Source organism: Muscardinus avellanarius (assembly GCF_963383645.1).
Source record: "Muscardinus avellanarius genome assembly, chromosome: 11".
Taxonomy (NCBI): Eukaryota; Metazoa; Chordata; class Mammalia; order Rodentia; family Gliridae; genus Muscardinus; species Muscardinus avellanarius.
The window spans coordinates 17224972-17240691 of record NC_137797.1 but is presented as its reverse complement, the minus strand read 5'-3'; the positions used below and the strand labels follow the sequence as shown (position 1 = coordinate 17240691).

General features: G+C 49.5%; 1 protein-coding gene across 1 annotated transcript in view; it reads right to left on the bottom strand.

Moving 5' to 3' along the window:
• The window catches only part of NUAK1 (NUAK family kinase 1), a gene marked incomplete at both ends in the record, with an annotated part of 63515 nt that extends 54289 nt beyond the window's left edge, over window positions 1-9226 (bottom strand). The window contains one exon of the mRNA XM_080705306.1: window positions 8978-9226. Within this exon, the coding sequence (XP_080561432.1) occupies window positions 8978-9226 (249 nt within the window). The remainder of the gene's footprint in view (window positions 1-8977) is intronic.
• Between the last annotated feature and the right edge of the window lie 6494 nt (window positions 9227-15720).

Genomic DNA, 15720 nt, shown 5'->3' with positions numbered 1-15720 from the left:
AGCCACCAAGGGTGGGAAGCAGGCGGAGGATGGACCTAGCCTCTTTCTCCTCTCCAGCCAGGACGTCATGTCATGGAGAAGCATCTGGCCGTGCTGGGCTCTCCACTCTGTGCACACAGTGTGAGCGTAGGGGTGACCCAGAAGAGGAGGATGGGAAGGAGACTGGGCCTTCCCTACAGCCTCCCGCCTTCTTGGGATTTCCCCCATATGTTCTTCCTGCAGTTGTCCGTCCTTCCTTCCTTCCTTCCTTCCTTCCTTCCTTCCTTCCTTCCTTCCTTTCTTTCTTACAGAGCACCCTTAGCATCGACTAGAAGCCAGGCTGCACTGACTAGTCAGACAGACCAAACTTGCTTCCTTCCTAAAAGGGGAGAAATAAGGAGTATACACACATATCATCCAACCCACACTGTCCACAGGCTGAAAGGAAACTGACAGAACTGGGGCAGAGGGATGGGAAAATGGGGATCCGATGACTCAGGCAGGAGCCTTGAAGGGCAGGGCAAATCCAGACTCTGGTCCCCACATCACCCATGAGAAGAATTTATCAGGGAGACGGGAGAACCAAGATGAAGTCATTGGGTTCTCCCTGTCAAGACTTCTCTCTGAAATAATATTATGAGCTCTCGTGTTCAAGAGCTCCTGTATACCAGGCTCTGCAACAGAAGCTTCCAAACCAATTTCTGATAGCGATTCCAACTGGGGAGATACTGGAAGTGCATTTCCTAGATGAGAAAACAGAAGCTCAGAGAAAATATGCAAAGTGCTCACAACCATGTACCTGCTGAGTAAGAAGGGGGAGTGGGGGCCTGTGGACCCAGGCCCCTGTTTGTTCTACAGACATGCTTCTCCATCTCCACTTCATTTACATACCCCAATTACCCCACAGTATATTCACAAGGCCCCCAACTAAATTCTAGGCCTCTCCATTGTCATATTCTCCTCTGGAGTATCTCGCATTCCTGAGCACAGTGCTAAGCACTCGTGAGTACCCTGGTCAACTGCCAGGATGGACACAGAGAAGGTGGACCAAGCACCCGTGTGTGTTACTTCCTTCTTAGGGTGAAGTTTCCCTCTCTGCCCTTAGTAACCAGTGGCCGCTAAAGAGAAGAGTAGAAGAAAGCTTCTCCCCAGGATGCCAAATAGGTATGCGTGGGCCAAACACGCACTAAGCACCCGGCTGAGGAGCAAGTAAATGACACCCATGGCAGAGGATATCATGGAACCACTGGTCTAGAGGGCTGCTTCAGGACAGGACGTGGCCTTCTCAGATACAGCCACCTACAGAAGGTCTTTTCCTGGTTCAGAGAAAAGTAGCTGTCTTTTAGACTAGTGATGTGCTGGCTACATTTCTCTTATGCCTACCATGTAGCAGACACCAGGCAATAGGCTTAGCTACATCACACTGAATCCTCTTAACAACCCATAAAATAAGAACTAGTATGAGCCACAGATGAGAAAAGCAGAGGTTAGTAACCAGCCTGAGGTCACCCAGCTGTCCAGGGGTGAGATGACATGTGCACACAAGAGGTCTGTTCCCGGCTTCTGGAACAAGCAGGACATGGCTGTCCACTCCTTGCACAAAACACGCAAGATGAGAGTCCTGCGCAACCACAGGCATCCTAGAGGTCTGATAGATATGGCCTTCCGCTCTCATTCCTGCTCCCTTCCCTAAGCCCCACTTAAAAAAAAAAAAAAAATAGTAGCTTGGCCAGGCGTGGTGGTGCACACTTGTAATCCCAGTACTTGGGAGGCTGAGACAGGAGGATCCAGCTTTGCGGCCAGCCTCAGCCACTTAGTGAGACACTCCGCAACTTAGTGAGACCCTGTTTCAAATAAAGAATAAAAAATTGGGCTGAGGGTGTAGCTCAGAGGTAAAATGCCCCCAGGTTCAATCCCAGTACCACAAAAAAAAGGTAGCTTTGTTGAGATATAAGCCACATTTCAGCCGTGCGTGGTGGCGCACACCTGTAATCCCCGCGCTTGGGAGGCGGAGATAGGAGGATCGCGCAGGTTCAAAGTCAGCCATGCTGGCTTAAGAGACCCTGTTTGCAAATTAAAAAGTATAAAATAGGTCTGGGAGTGTAGCCTGGAGGTAGAAGGGTTTCCAGGAACCCCAGTACCACCAAAAAAAAAAAAGCCATATTTCATATAATTCACCCATCTGAAGTGTACGATTCAGGAGTTATTGGTATAGTCGTAGTTTTGCAAACACCTTACAATTTTCAAATAACTTTTATCACCCCCCCATATGCATTAGCAGCTACTCTCCACTTAATACTAACTTATCCCTCAGTTCTGACAACCACTCATCTACTTCCTGTCTCAATGAATGTGCCCATTTGGGATATTTCATAGAAAATAGAGTCATAATAGTCTTCTATAACTGGCTTCTTTCATTTAGCGTTGTTTCCAAGGTTCATCCATGTATTAAGTACTTCACTTCTTTTATTGCTAAGTAACATTCCACGAATATTCCCAACTAAAGTTATGCAATAGATCGTAAATGATATTCTCTAAGTAAAATGGACATACCACATTTTATGTATCCATTCATTGGTTGATAAGACTTTGGGCCGCTTCCACTTCAAGGCTTTCAAATAATGAATAACACTGCTCTAAACATTTGTACGCAAGTCCCTACGTGAACATATGTTTGTATTCTCCTGGGTAGACCCAGAGGTACAATTGCCCAGCCCTGGTTTCCACATGCAGTCAGAAGTTTATCGAAGAGTCTCGTCATGAAGCCAACATCTGGCTGCTCTTGGGCCGTTTCCAGGGAATTTTATCAATTCAGCCAGACTCTACTCACGGGTGGGTCATCTGGCCAGCCCCTCCTATGCTGGGGCCTGGGATTTTCTCATTCCTGTACTCACCAGTGTCGTCTGGGCCAGGCTGATGATAAATGCATTCTGCTTTAAAGCAGATACTTCACAAATCATAACTTACAGATGCTCCAGGACTTTCATGTGGGGAAGACAAATGAGACTTCTGCTGTCTGACTCCGGAGCCACTGAGGACAGGAAGCCACGGCCAGGAACCCGACAAGCCCTGGATATATGTATCTCCCTAACAAATGCACGAGGCAAGTGTAACATAAAAGGAATTTGTGCAGGGAAGGGCCTGCTTATCTTTGTAGACTCTGCTGTGTAGCTTGCCATTCATTTCTAGCCTTGTCTTCTCTTACCAACAAATCCAAACGTTCCTTGAGGTCAGAGATGATAACCAACAGCCCATACCCAGCAAGAGCCCCTTGCTCAGTCTGTTCACCCGGCTTCATCCCATGCACCCTGCTTGAGGACCTGGTTGGCACCAGGCGAGGTGTTGATGGCAGGCAGGCGGAGATGTGGAAAGAGTTTGAGGTGGTTAGGCCAGGCACAACAACAGACAAGATACCTTCACTCATCTTTTTATCTCCTGCTGCTTCCTAGGAGGAAGCCTAGAGCACAAGACGTCCTGGCGGGGTGTGGGTGCATTTCTGTCTACAGGCAGGAAAATGAACCCACTCCTCTGCCCCCAGGACCCCCTGGGGATGATGGGGTCAGAGGCCATCTGGGACACAAAGAATGAATGCAATGTGCCCAGGTGGAGAGCTCCCTGGCAGGATTCATTAAGACTTACTAGGGGTCCAATAAGCTGACAGCTCACCAGCATCAGACTGTCTCTCTCCCCCAATTTGCTTCTGATTCTTATCTTCTCACACCTCACCTCTTATGAAAACCTCCCTGCTCTGAGCCAGCTCTGCATACCAACAGGCAGGCAGCCCTGCTGGGATCAGAACCCAGCTCTGTCCACCCCCAGAGGGGTTAAGGTCCAGGGCTCTGTGTTTACACACTGAGTCCAAACTCTGGCTCTGTTCATGCATGGGAACTTGGGCAAGCTAGCTAACTTCTCCGTGACTCAGTTTCTACCACTGGAAAATGGGATAACAGGATTGATACAAAGATTCGGTAAGTTCATATGTACCTGGCAGGTCATGAGTACTGCAGAAGCACTCGCTGCTCTTTCTGTTATCAGTTATTGCCGTTGCCTCATCCTGCCTCACCAACCTTGCCTCTTACTGAACCCTACCACAAACCCTGCGTGCCACACCATCTGGACTGGACTGCTCACCTTTCCCCAAACACACGGGAGTGAATCTGCCCCCCCTGCCTTAAATGCCGCACACTTCAGTCTTCTGAAGCCCTAATCCAGTGTCCTCTTCAAGGGCGGGAGCCCTCCCCTTCACTGGTGGAGAATGCTTTCTCTCTACTCACCCAGTCATGGCCCATTCTCTCTATTCCCTTCCCAGACAGCAACAGAAACCCACCCTAGAATCACCACATGGCTGCTCTTCTGGAACCCTTTGGCAAGCACCTGGATGGATCGGGTCCTCTGTGGACGAGTCACCCCCAGGCTAGTGACAGCTGGACTCTCTCTTCCACCGGACAGAAGTTCCTTGGGTCGTACTCAGGCTCTGTCTCCACCATCTACGAGGTGAGAGGCGCGTGGCAGATGGGGACAAATCTTTGGCAAGCTGAACAGAATTAGCTTAATATTTGTAGGTATTTTTTTTCTGCACTACTAGATTAGAAGCTCTTTAGGAGTGACATCTGGGTCTTGCTCTAGTAACAAGTTAGTAAATGAGTGATGGAAAAATTCCAAAGAGGCTTCTTCAACCCAGTTCAGTCGCCTACCAGCGGTGAGACCTTGGGAGAGTCACTTAACACTTGAGAGTTTATCACCCCACATAAAGATAAGTATCTGAATAACAAATTCACCAAGGTCCCTAATGCTCTGAAACTAGGTTTGGGTCTTAGCTGCAACGTGACACCTCAGCCACCACACAGATGGGGGCCACACACCGGTATGCTCCTCCGCTCTATAGTTTTTCCATTATGCGCAATGTGAAGTTTTGGGCCAGTGCTTATAACACTTGCTTTTGTTTGATTTTCCGTTCTGGTACTCCAAACTCGTGCTGTGGCAGCTGGAGGTACCATGGCAAGACTGGGGGTACTCTCTGCCCGTGGGCCCAGCCCCTCCCAGGACTTCACCGCCGCCTCTCTGCACACCATCCCCCGCCACACACCAGCTAACCCCACGCGGGGAAACGTGAACTCGGCCTTCGACACAAGCGATCACAAGACTCCGCTCCCCAAAAGTTGTATGGGTTTGGGTTTGGGGTTTGGGGGCCTGAAGGCCTAAGGAGTGCATGCCTCGTGATGAAGGAGGCTTTTCCCGAACACAGCCCTGTCCAAAACCCAAACACGATAAAGGTTGTGCAATAAACAAGGCCCAAATTCAAGCCCTTAGAAATGTGTTCAGATCCTGGCTGAATCTGGCTGATTGCCTCGTCTTCCAATGTGCCCTCCTCCCTAATTAATCTAGCACGTTAACTGGTGTACGCTGAGAAGCTCATTACCCCCCCTCCCCCTCTCTATAGGATAGGAAGCTAATGGCCCAGCGCAGCCTGCCTCTCTGATGATCTTCAGATCTGCATGAAAACTTGAGATGAGAAAAAAAAATCTACTGGAAAAGGGAACTAAAATGACTCATCCCCCTCCCTTTTTGAGGCTTTACATAGATTATTTTATTCAACTCTCCTAAATCCAAGAAAGTGATCCTGTTAGTGGCCCACTCTATAGATGAGGAAGCTAGGTTTCAAGGTTCCCTTACTTCACGTCGCGGAGCCAGTAAAGGATCAGTCAGGGTTGGAAAGCGATCAAGCGCTCTCAGCCCTTCTTGCCCATGGCAAGCCAACCTCGAGACCTTGTCTCATGGATGTGCTGTAGCGGTGGCCACCGGACCACATTCGGGGAGGAGAAGATGCCTGGACCACGTAGAAGGCTGGACCAACTGCTCCAAGCTCCTGACCCTGCAACTCTCTTCAGAGCCGAGTTTCACAAGACATGGAAGGGCACACCGTGTTACGGCACGATTCTTTCAGAAGGCCCTTCCGGATGTGCGATTCCAAGCCACAACACTCTCCTGTTTGTGTTTTGTTTTTCAACTCTCTCCCCTCAGAGTAGGGCCCCTTCTTTCCACAGGGATGCTGAGGTAGCATGCATTCCATGCACCTGCCTCCCACTGCAAGGGGAAGCCACTGCTCCTCCTGAGAGATGCTGAGAAAGGAGCAGATATGACCGCAACTAAAACAGCCCATCAGAAGCGCGCTCAGAGGCGGAGGGGGCAGGATGAAGGCCCGGCTCTCTCGAGCCTCAACCCAACCTTCCAAGCAAGTTGCAGATGTTCCTTGCATCCCTGGAACCAGAAGAAAACTGCACGCTCATTACTTCACATGAAAATGCCTTGTGTCTCTTGATAGATTCTGAGTCACCAAGCACTGAATGAACAAGAACAACTTACTGACCAATTTTTTGTGTGTTTTGTGTTATTTTCTGTTCAGCCAAGCACAGGAAATTTTCTACCTGACAATTCCTATTTCTCACTAAAGTTCTTTTTGGTTTTACTTTGTTTCTTTTTTTATTTTTATTTTTTGCTTGTTTGTTTTTATTTCTGTGTGTGTGTGGTATTGGGGATTGAACCCAGGAGCATTTGACCTTTGAGCTACTACACCTCCATATTCTATTTCACTTTTTACTTTGATGAGTATCTGGCTTAGTTGTTGAAGGCTGGTCCCAAACCTGCAATCCTCCTGTCTCAGCCTCCCAAGAACTAGAATTACAGGCGTGAGCCACCACACCCAGCTCTCACTAAAGTTCTTGTACCATCTGTGAGCAGTGTGCTTAGCAGGGGGAGGACTCAAAGCCAAGGAGCACTTCCCTCTCCAAACCTCAGTGTTCCCTTCTGTTACATTCTAGGTATTCACCAGAGGACCCAACCTTGGCCATCAAGTAGAAAACAATCCCATGGATAAGTAAAGCTGTGTGGAGACTGCCAGTCTCTGGGCCTGGATCGGCTGCCTGATTCAAAGTCTTTACATAATTTTCTAGTAAAACAGGAGATTTAACTGATAGGAATAGCACAATGGGAAAGTGAGCCAGGGTGAGACAATAACCACCTACTCTTCTTACAAATGGGAAAGGAGCCTCTGCGTTCTCAGGGTGCCCCCTAGTGTCCACGAGATTAAATCCTGCCGGAATGTTCACAGTTCTGCAGATAAAGACACCCACCAAAAGAGGAAAAAAGCAAGCTCCTGTCTACTGATGTGAATCCTTTCACTTTAACTTAGTCTGCAGATCAGACAGCTGGAAGAACGCGTCACAGGAAGCCCCAGCGAAGCTCAGGAAGGCGTCTGCCATTAGACAAGTTTCCTTCTTTCAAACAGTTCAGGGGACCCTAGCACTTAGGTGTTGGGGTCCCTTTGCAGATCCCAGACACACCCGTCCCTCTCAACCCCTCACGTTCTTGCATCCTCAACCTGCACCTCGAACCGCAGCTGTTTTTCATTACCCTGCTTCCAACTTCCCAGTGAGATTCTGCAGCAGCTATTAAGACAACACTAGCAAGGAGCTAAGCTGAGCTTTTGCTTGGGGAATACCACCTCAGAAGAAAAGCATGAATGAACTGCGTGTCCCTCGGCCTCTTCCACATATCCAAAAGCCCATCCGTCAAAGGACATCCCTGCAAACCTCTCCTCTTTCGAATTTCCACCCGACAAAAATAACACCTGCTCAGAGTGATTTTTCAACTCACATGCCGTAGATTTCATTTATTACGGAGGCAGGTTAAAAAAAAAAAAAATGTGCAATGTCCCGAATTTACCATTCATCAGTAACAGACTTTTTTTTTCTTTTTAGCTGTAAGATAAAGTTATTATCAGTCCACACAGTGAATCTGAGAAATGAGGAGTTATTCGGGTTCATCCAGAGATTTTGAAACTTTGAGGGGCTGGACGTTGCTGATTGGTACCTGTTTTCCCCACAGAACCATCCCTGCAATGCAGAAGAAAAATGTCAACACCGACGCTTCATCTGACACTTCCTTTTCTTTTTTCATGGCCATCGGTGAGGTTTATAAGCAACCCTGGGCCCTGAAACGCCCCTCCAAAAGTACACACAAGGAGTCTCATAATTAGTTTCTGACTTTGGCCCTAAATCGATTAAAGTTACATCTGATCTGCTTTAAGTCAAAGAACCATGTTAATTTTCTGCCACACACCACACAAAATCTTTCTGCATCAGTCAGTCACTTTGAACCCAACTCTGTAGCCACAAGCAGTGTGAATTTCAAGGGCCTGTTGTGCAGAAAAGAAAATGACAACAAACCAAGGCTGGGACAGCGCGGAGTGCCCCGGAGGCACTGGGCGCACTCTTTGGGGCTATGCAAACCATGCTGGCACCCTGGCAGGGCTTCAGCTGTCGACAGGGCAGCTGGCCAGACTCCTTAAGCAATTTAGTAGCCCTGCAGCCAGGGCCAGAAAGACAGTGGAGCTCGGTGCAACCCAGCGCAGTGTCTGAATGGCGATCCCTGCCCTGGACATTTCAGCCTTCCCAGAAGTCACGGTGCAACTGTCACAATCTTCAGGCAGGCTGCCGAAGCCTTTATTTTTGTTCCCTAGTCCTCTCTTCAAAACAAGCACAAGTTTGCCCTTCCTTGCAGCATCAGGGTGATGGGGATTCTGAGTGGAAGGATACAGGGAGAGGGGTCTAAGGGGAGAGATGGGGAGGGGGAACGACTACAGACTCTCGAGGGACCAGCTCTGGGCTGAGGATGTGGGTCTTCTCGCAGTTATACAAAAAGGCATCCAGGGACGTCATCTGAATGTGGGGAGACCCCACAGTCCCAAAGCCACAAAGTCTTTGCAAATCCCAAACACGACTTTGCTGCTGGGATAAAAGGGGGAACCCCAAAATATGTGCAGACAGGATGTAACAAGTGTTTCGGGAGAGAGACACGCCTGAGTCACGGGGCGCTGGGGGGCGAATGGGGAATCTTGGGAGGGAATCACAAGGAAGCCCTGTCTGTCTGGAGAACCTGCGTGTACACGACCCCCGGCCCGCACGCCCGCGGTCCCCCACCCCGGGGACATCCCACTCACCACTCGGCCGGAAAACCTCTCGGTGGCCCTCTTGACTTTGCCATAGGTGCCCTTGCCCAGGGTCTCCTGCAGCTCGTAGCGGTGCTTCAAGTTGTGTTTGTGATGATGCCGCTTCACCCCGTGCGGCTTCCTAGGCTCCGGGGCCGCGGGGGCTGCAGTGGCGCCGGCCAGCACCTCGGGCGGAGAGCCGGGCACCCCGGGCCCCGAGTCCCGGCCGGGCAGGGCGGCGGGCGCTGCGGCCCCTTCCATGTCCACGGGCGGGGCGCGCCGGCCGGAGCGGGCAGGAGCCGGCACCGCGCCCGAGTGGGGGTCCCCGCCGAGGGCAGCCGGGCTCAGGGGCGCAGCATGGGCGAGGCGGCCTGCTCACTGGCGGCGGCGGGGTCTGCACATCTGGCGCCCGGCGCACGCTCGCGCACCGCCCCCGGCCGCGGGGAGCTGCGGCGGTCGGCGGGCGAGGTGGCGGCGGTGGTGCCGGAGCAGGGCGGGCGGAGGCTGGCTCCACCGCAGGAGGGGGCGTGTTAAGTGGGGCGCCGCGCCCCCGGCCCCTCCCCCGGAGCGCGCTCCTGGGCGGGGCGCCCCGCTTCCCCACCTCCCCGCCGCGGGCCGCGCTGGGGCTGGTGTGCGGCGCCCTCGCCCTTTGTGCGGGCGGCTGCGATCGCTGGCTTTGTCCTCCCCGCCCCGCCGGGGAGGCAGGCGCCCCCTCCCGGGTCCCCGCCGCCGCTGCTCGGCCTCCGTCCCTGCTCGCGCCCGGGCGGTGGCTGCGAGCCAAGCCCCGGGGCCGGGAAGGCCAGAGCGCACCGAGCCCGGGGCCACCCCGGCCAGATCCAGCGGGTGGGAGGGGGGTGGGGGGGCGCCCCTTCATTTTGTTTTCGGTGTCGCCGGAGCTGGGGGAGGGGCTCGCGGTGTTGGGTTACAGGCGGTGAGTCACGGCCCCCAACTCCGCGGCCGGGCGCGCCCTTCCCTCTGGCCGAGGCTGGCACCCCTACCTCGAAGACCCCACCTCCGCCGCCTGGCGAAGGCCTGCGCCCCGCTGGGGCCACGGTGCGCCCTGAAAAAACCCCAGAAAGGCGCTTGGGCCCCGGTCGCCGCGCCCTCTCCAGAGAAAGGCGGAGTCAGAACCTAGTGAGGGAGGCTGAACCCGGGCCGCTCCGGACGCTGGCCTCCCGGTACCGTCTGGACAAGGGCCCGGAAGGGTACAGCCTCCTGGGATGGGAAGAGTTGGGGACTTAAGAGAGATGGGGCGCCCAAGGTGCAGGCACTGAGCTGGGTCTGCAGGGACGCTCGCCCTGCCCTAAGGCCAACACCGGAGGTGGTGGACAAACCGGACCTGGGATGGATCCAGGTGGAGTTGCTAAACAACCCCTCTTCCGAGCAAAAGATGACCTGCAGGCCTCTCTGGAGTATTGGGATTGGGGTGATGGAGACCAGGACAGTACCCCACCAGGGGAGGGTCAGGCAGGAGGGCCTCCAACTGCAACCAGGCCAGACTGCCCCCACACTCCCAGTTCTAAGAGGAGGCACGGAAAAAATCAGAAAGAAGGCAAGAGAAAAAGAGGCATTGGAGAACTTCTTTCATTCAGGTGGTGCTAGGCCAGACTGGGATGGGAGTGCCTAGTGTGTTCGCAGATGGCCCCGCGGTTACTCGCTTCTGCACCACTCAATTCGCCCCAGAGTCCTGTGGTTCATCCCTTCATCCTCATTCCTGCTGTCTTCACTCCCATCCATTAGCACCTTACTGGATTGGCCAACAGCCTGCTCACCTAGGAGCCCCCTCCCCAGAGACCCCCTCCTGCTGTCTGAGGAATAGCCTAAGACATTGTGGTCTTCAACTCCTCCATATACACTGGGGCTCTTGATAGTCATACATGTCCAAACCCTTCTCCACTGATGCTTGACATAAACCCCTCTGCCAGCCCGGCATGGTGGTACATGCCTGTAATCCCAGTACTTGAGAGGCTGAGGCAGGAGGATCCCAGGTTCTAGGACAGCCTCCGCCACATAGACTCTTAGCAACCTAGCAAGACCCTGTGTCAAAATAAAACAAAAATACAAAAGGGCTTGGAGGTAGAATTCCCCTGGTTCGATCCCCAGTCTCGATGATGATTAGCAATTTGGTTTTCTCAAAGAAACATGTGGTGTCTATAGTGGTCATAAAAACTGTTCCCCTCATGATGTACATTCACAAACATACCAAAGTCATTCGCTGGGCGTGGTGGCGCATGCTTGTAATCCCAGCATTCTGGAGGCTGAGACCGGAGGATCCAGGTTCACGGCCAGCCTCAGGTACTTAGGCCCTCTGCAACTCAGTGAGAGACCCTATTTCAAAATAAAGAAAAAAAAATTGGGCAGAGAGTGTAGCTCGGATGTCGAATGCCTCTGGGTTCCATCCCCAGACCCGCAAAAAAAAAAAAAAGAAAAAGAAAAAAAAGTCAATCATTAAACCAAACATGAGGAGGAGGAGAGGGGAGGGAATGGGGTGGGAATTGGGGAAGGGCTAAATGAGTGATGTGTGCATGTATGCCTCTACCTACCACCTTGTATCCCATTAAGTTGTATAACTACAATGCACCAATTTAAAAAATTTTTGAAAAAACTTTTCACCAAGTACTTTCTGGTTCTTTCCCTCCCCTGAGAAATTGTAGGAATCTACCGCCCCACACCCCAGAGGTTAGATGTGGCTATGTGACTTGCTTAGTAGGTCAGTGGGGCCAGGGCAGAAGTGATATGGTTCTTCCCCATGGAGACTTTAAGAGCTAGTGAGGAAGTCACCAGGTCCTCTTTCCTATTTTGATAGTCATGGCAGTACAGAGATAGAGCCAGCCTGGGTCTCTATGTAAAGAATAATCCCAGGCAAACTTCATTGCAAAAGTAGTGTGAGTGAATACTAAGCTTCCGTTGTCTTAAACCAGTGAGTTCATGGGTGTTTGTTACAGCAGCATAACCTAGCTGGTCCTGGCTGATGTCACTCCCAAGTGCATAGGACTAATCTATATCTGTTCAAAAAATATCACCTACCACATGCAACTGCATGGGACTTAATACATATCTATTGAATGACAGCACCTACCATATGCTGGCACTGTTTTATGACAGCCCTCCTCTGTAAGGTAACTGCTATAATTCCTATTTTCATTTGAGAAAAGTGTATCAGAAAGGGTTAGTACTTTGCTTGAGATTACTCAGCTTCTAAATAGAAGCACCAGGTTTTAAATCACACCTGTCCAGTTTCAGAGCTCTTACTCACCTCCTTCTAGATGTGCCGGGCTACCTCTCCTTAAATGGGAAGAGTGAAATGCAGCCAGTACAGGGCCTGGCACACAGTCTTGCCCAAGCACTGGGAGTTCCTCTCCAGGCTGAATTCCTATAGCATTGATAATTTGAACCCCTCTTGAGCACAATTATAGCATGTATTGCATGGTAGCATTTGTTGCAGAGAGAGAGAGAGCATTTCCTCCAACCAGACCCTGGGCTCTTGTGTGAAAGTTTGAGATTCAGAGCCAGACTGACCAAGTTCAAACCCCTGTTCTATCCCTGAACTTTGACCATCTTGGAGGATTCTTTCCCCTTGCTCCATCTCAGTTCTTTCACTTCTAAAATGATGATGATGATAAAACTTTTGGCATTGGCAGTGGTAACAGTATCTTCCAGAGGATTGGTATAATCCATAAGGGATGTACTGTACATTCAATAGTTATTGATATTGTACTTATTTTTCTTCTTCCACGACTCCTATTCTGGGCAATTATAAGCAATTTATTCATAATGTTTGGTTAGATTCTGATTTCTGGTTTGGGGCTGGATACAGGACAGATGTTGTAGCATCTGTACTTAGAATCATAACATCTACATCTTATATTTCACATACCATTGATTGCTTGTCCTTTATTACATTTGCTATTTGCTACTTTCAAAGTAACTGAAAAGGAAGAATGTATGTTTGCCTTCTTGAAAAGTATTTGTTCAGCTAACATCGTAAAGCAAGTTATCATGTGTCTAATATACAAAACACCTCTAATCATCATAAAACAACAAGGTGGCTGTTGTTAAGATCTCCATTTCACTGTTAAAAACTGAGTCTCATGGCCAGGAACACTGGTACATACCTATAATCCCATTAACTTAGGAGAATGAGACAGAAGGATCACAGGTTTGAGCCTCAGCAACTTAGGCTTTCAGCAATTTAGTGAGACCCTGCTTCAAAATAAAAAAATAAAATAAGGCTGGGGTGTGTCACTCAGAAGCACAACTCCCGTGGGTTCAATCCCCACTACCATGAAAAAAAAAGGAGGAAGGGAGGAAGGAAAGGAAGGAAGAAAAGAAGGGAGGGAGAAAGGAAGGAAGAACACTGAGTCTCAGAAAGGGTAAGTTATATATGATCAAAAAGTAACTGTAACTGTGCATCTCTAAGGCTTTCTCTCAACCACTATTCTAAGCTGCCTGCCCTCACAGCTCCTGTGAATTAATGTCTGTGCTCTGGTTGATACTGTTCATCCATTTTGCTAGGTAAGGTTTGGAAAGGTAGCTAAGACTGTGACGTTTTTAATTCATATAGATTGTCTGGTGGGCAACTCACATCAAACCACCCAAGAGCATGTGTATTCATTACTATGGAAGAGGGTGGCTAACAGACCACCAGAAATTCCTGATCCTTCATCACAGAAGAGCCAACAGACAGCTGCCTGGCCAGGATATGTTTCCCAGCCTTCCTTGCGGCCAAGTGTCCCTGTATCTGGTTCTCTGTAATGGAACATGAGCTTACGTAGGTTTGTTGCTTGCAGGCCAGGGTGTGTAAAAATTGGCTGTGCCTTTTTCAACTTCCTAGCTGAAAACAGAGGACTCCAACCCCACAGGAAGGATGGTGAAGCCAAAGATACAAGAAATCTGAGTCCCTACATCACCTTAAGGAATAACACCACTCTGACCAGGACGTTGGACTAGTACATGCATGGGAAATAAACTTTTGTTGCATAAGTCCCTGACACTAAAGGATGTAAATGTTACAGCAGCTAGTGCTGCCCTAATACATACAGTTTATACTAATTCTGCATTTGCACTCAACATGCAAAGTGGAAGACTATAACAACCGTGTGAATAATTAGAACTAAAAATAGTGTTTTCATATTCTCTGTTTAAAGAGAAAGGATATTTTGGAGGAAGAGCGAGTTTTTCCTTGAAGTTATCCAGTGTTGCATGTACCAGAGATCAAACCAAAGGAGTATTCAGGAGTCTTATTGAAACAGTAAGAAGTAAATTTACTCACTTAGAAATGTTATTTTCCTACTCCATGCCAGGCATTGGGGTTTGAAGGTGTGCTGGGGCAATACAAGTGTGGTCTCATCTTCCCAAGACTGCTCTCTACCAGGAAGTACAATTACAACACTCACCTCACCTTCAGCCACCAAACGAGGGAGAAACCGGGCTATTTGAATATGGACTGTGAAATTAAAAACTAAATTTTACTCCCAAATCTCAAGCAGGAGTTATGCTTCTTAAACCCTGCTAAGGGGTTAGAGAGACAGTGAGAATGGTGACTGTTGTCGTAGACTGTAGACCAGCTGAGTTCAAATCCTGCCTCTGTCAGTTTCTACATGTGTGGTCTTGCACAACTTTCTGTTTGCTCCATGTTTTTCTCATCTTTAAGACATTAATAATATCTACCATTGTTTTTTATGAGAACCCCAAGAGTCTGGCGCTTAAGTTTCCCCCTAGAGGTCCATCCATGTGTTAAAGGCTTTGTGCCCAGTGTGGTACTGTTGTGCGTGGTAGAATCTTTAAGAGGTGGAGCCTCATGGGACTTCTTCTGGTCACTGGGGGTGTGCTCTTGAAGGGATTGTGGGACCTCAGTCTCTTCTTCTTTCCTTCACATCCTGGCCACAGAGTGAATAGCTTTCAGTTCTCCCACAGGCTTCTTACCATGATCTGCGGCCTTGCCACTGGCCCAAAAGCAATAGGACCCATCAGTCATGGACCCAAACTCCCAAAACTGTGAGCCAAAATCAATCATTTCCCATCATGAGCTGATTATCTCATATATTTGTTACAGCAATGAAAGGCTGACTAATAAATACAAGGACTGAGTTAGTGCCAGGCAAGCATGAAGAACCTTAAGAGCTGGACAGTAGCACCCAAGAATGTCGGCTGTTAACATTTTTTACTGTCTTCCCACTGAAATTATATATTTTTTTTGTTTTTTTGTGGTTTGTTTGTTTGTTGGTTGGTGGTACTGGGGTTCCTGGAAACCTTTCTACCTCCGGGATACACTCCCAGACCTATTTTTGTATTTTTATTTGGAAACCAGGTCCCTTAAACCAGCGAGGCTGGCTTCAAACCTGTGCAATCCTCCTGGCTCCTCCTCCCAAGCACGGGAATTATGAACGTGCGCCACCACGCCGGGCCTCTGAAATTATATTTTGTGTATAAAAGGATATAAGAAGCCAGGCATGGTGGCACAGGACTGTAATCCCAGTACTTGGGAGGCTGAGACAGGAAGATTGCAGATTTGAGGATAGCCTCCGTAAGTAGTGAGATTCTCCCAAACCCAGCGAGACCTTGTTTCAAAATAAAAATAAAATAGTGCTGGTGGTATAGCTCAGAGGTAGACTGCCCTTGGGTTCAATCCCCAGTACAAAAAAAAAAAAAAAAAAAAAAAAGATATAACAAAATGTCTTCTCAAGGGGGTTAAAAAGAGACATCAGGAAACAGAAGTACAAATGGGACATCTCTAATCCAGAAATCCAAAATCT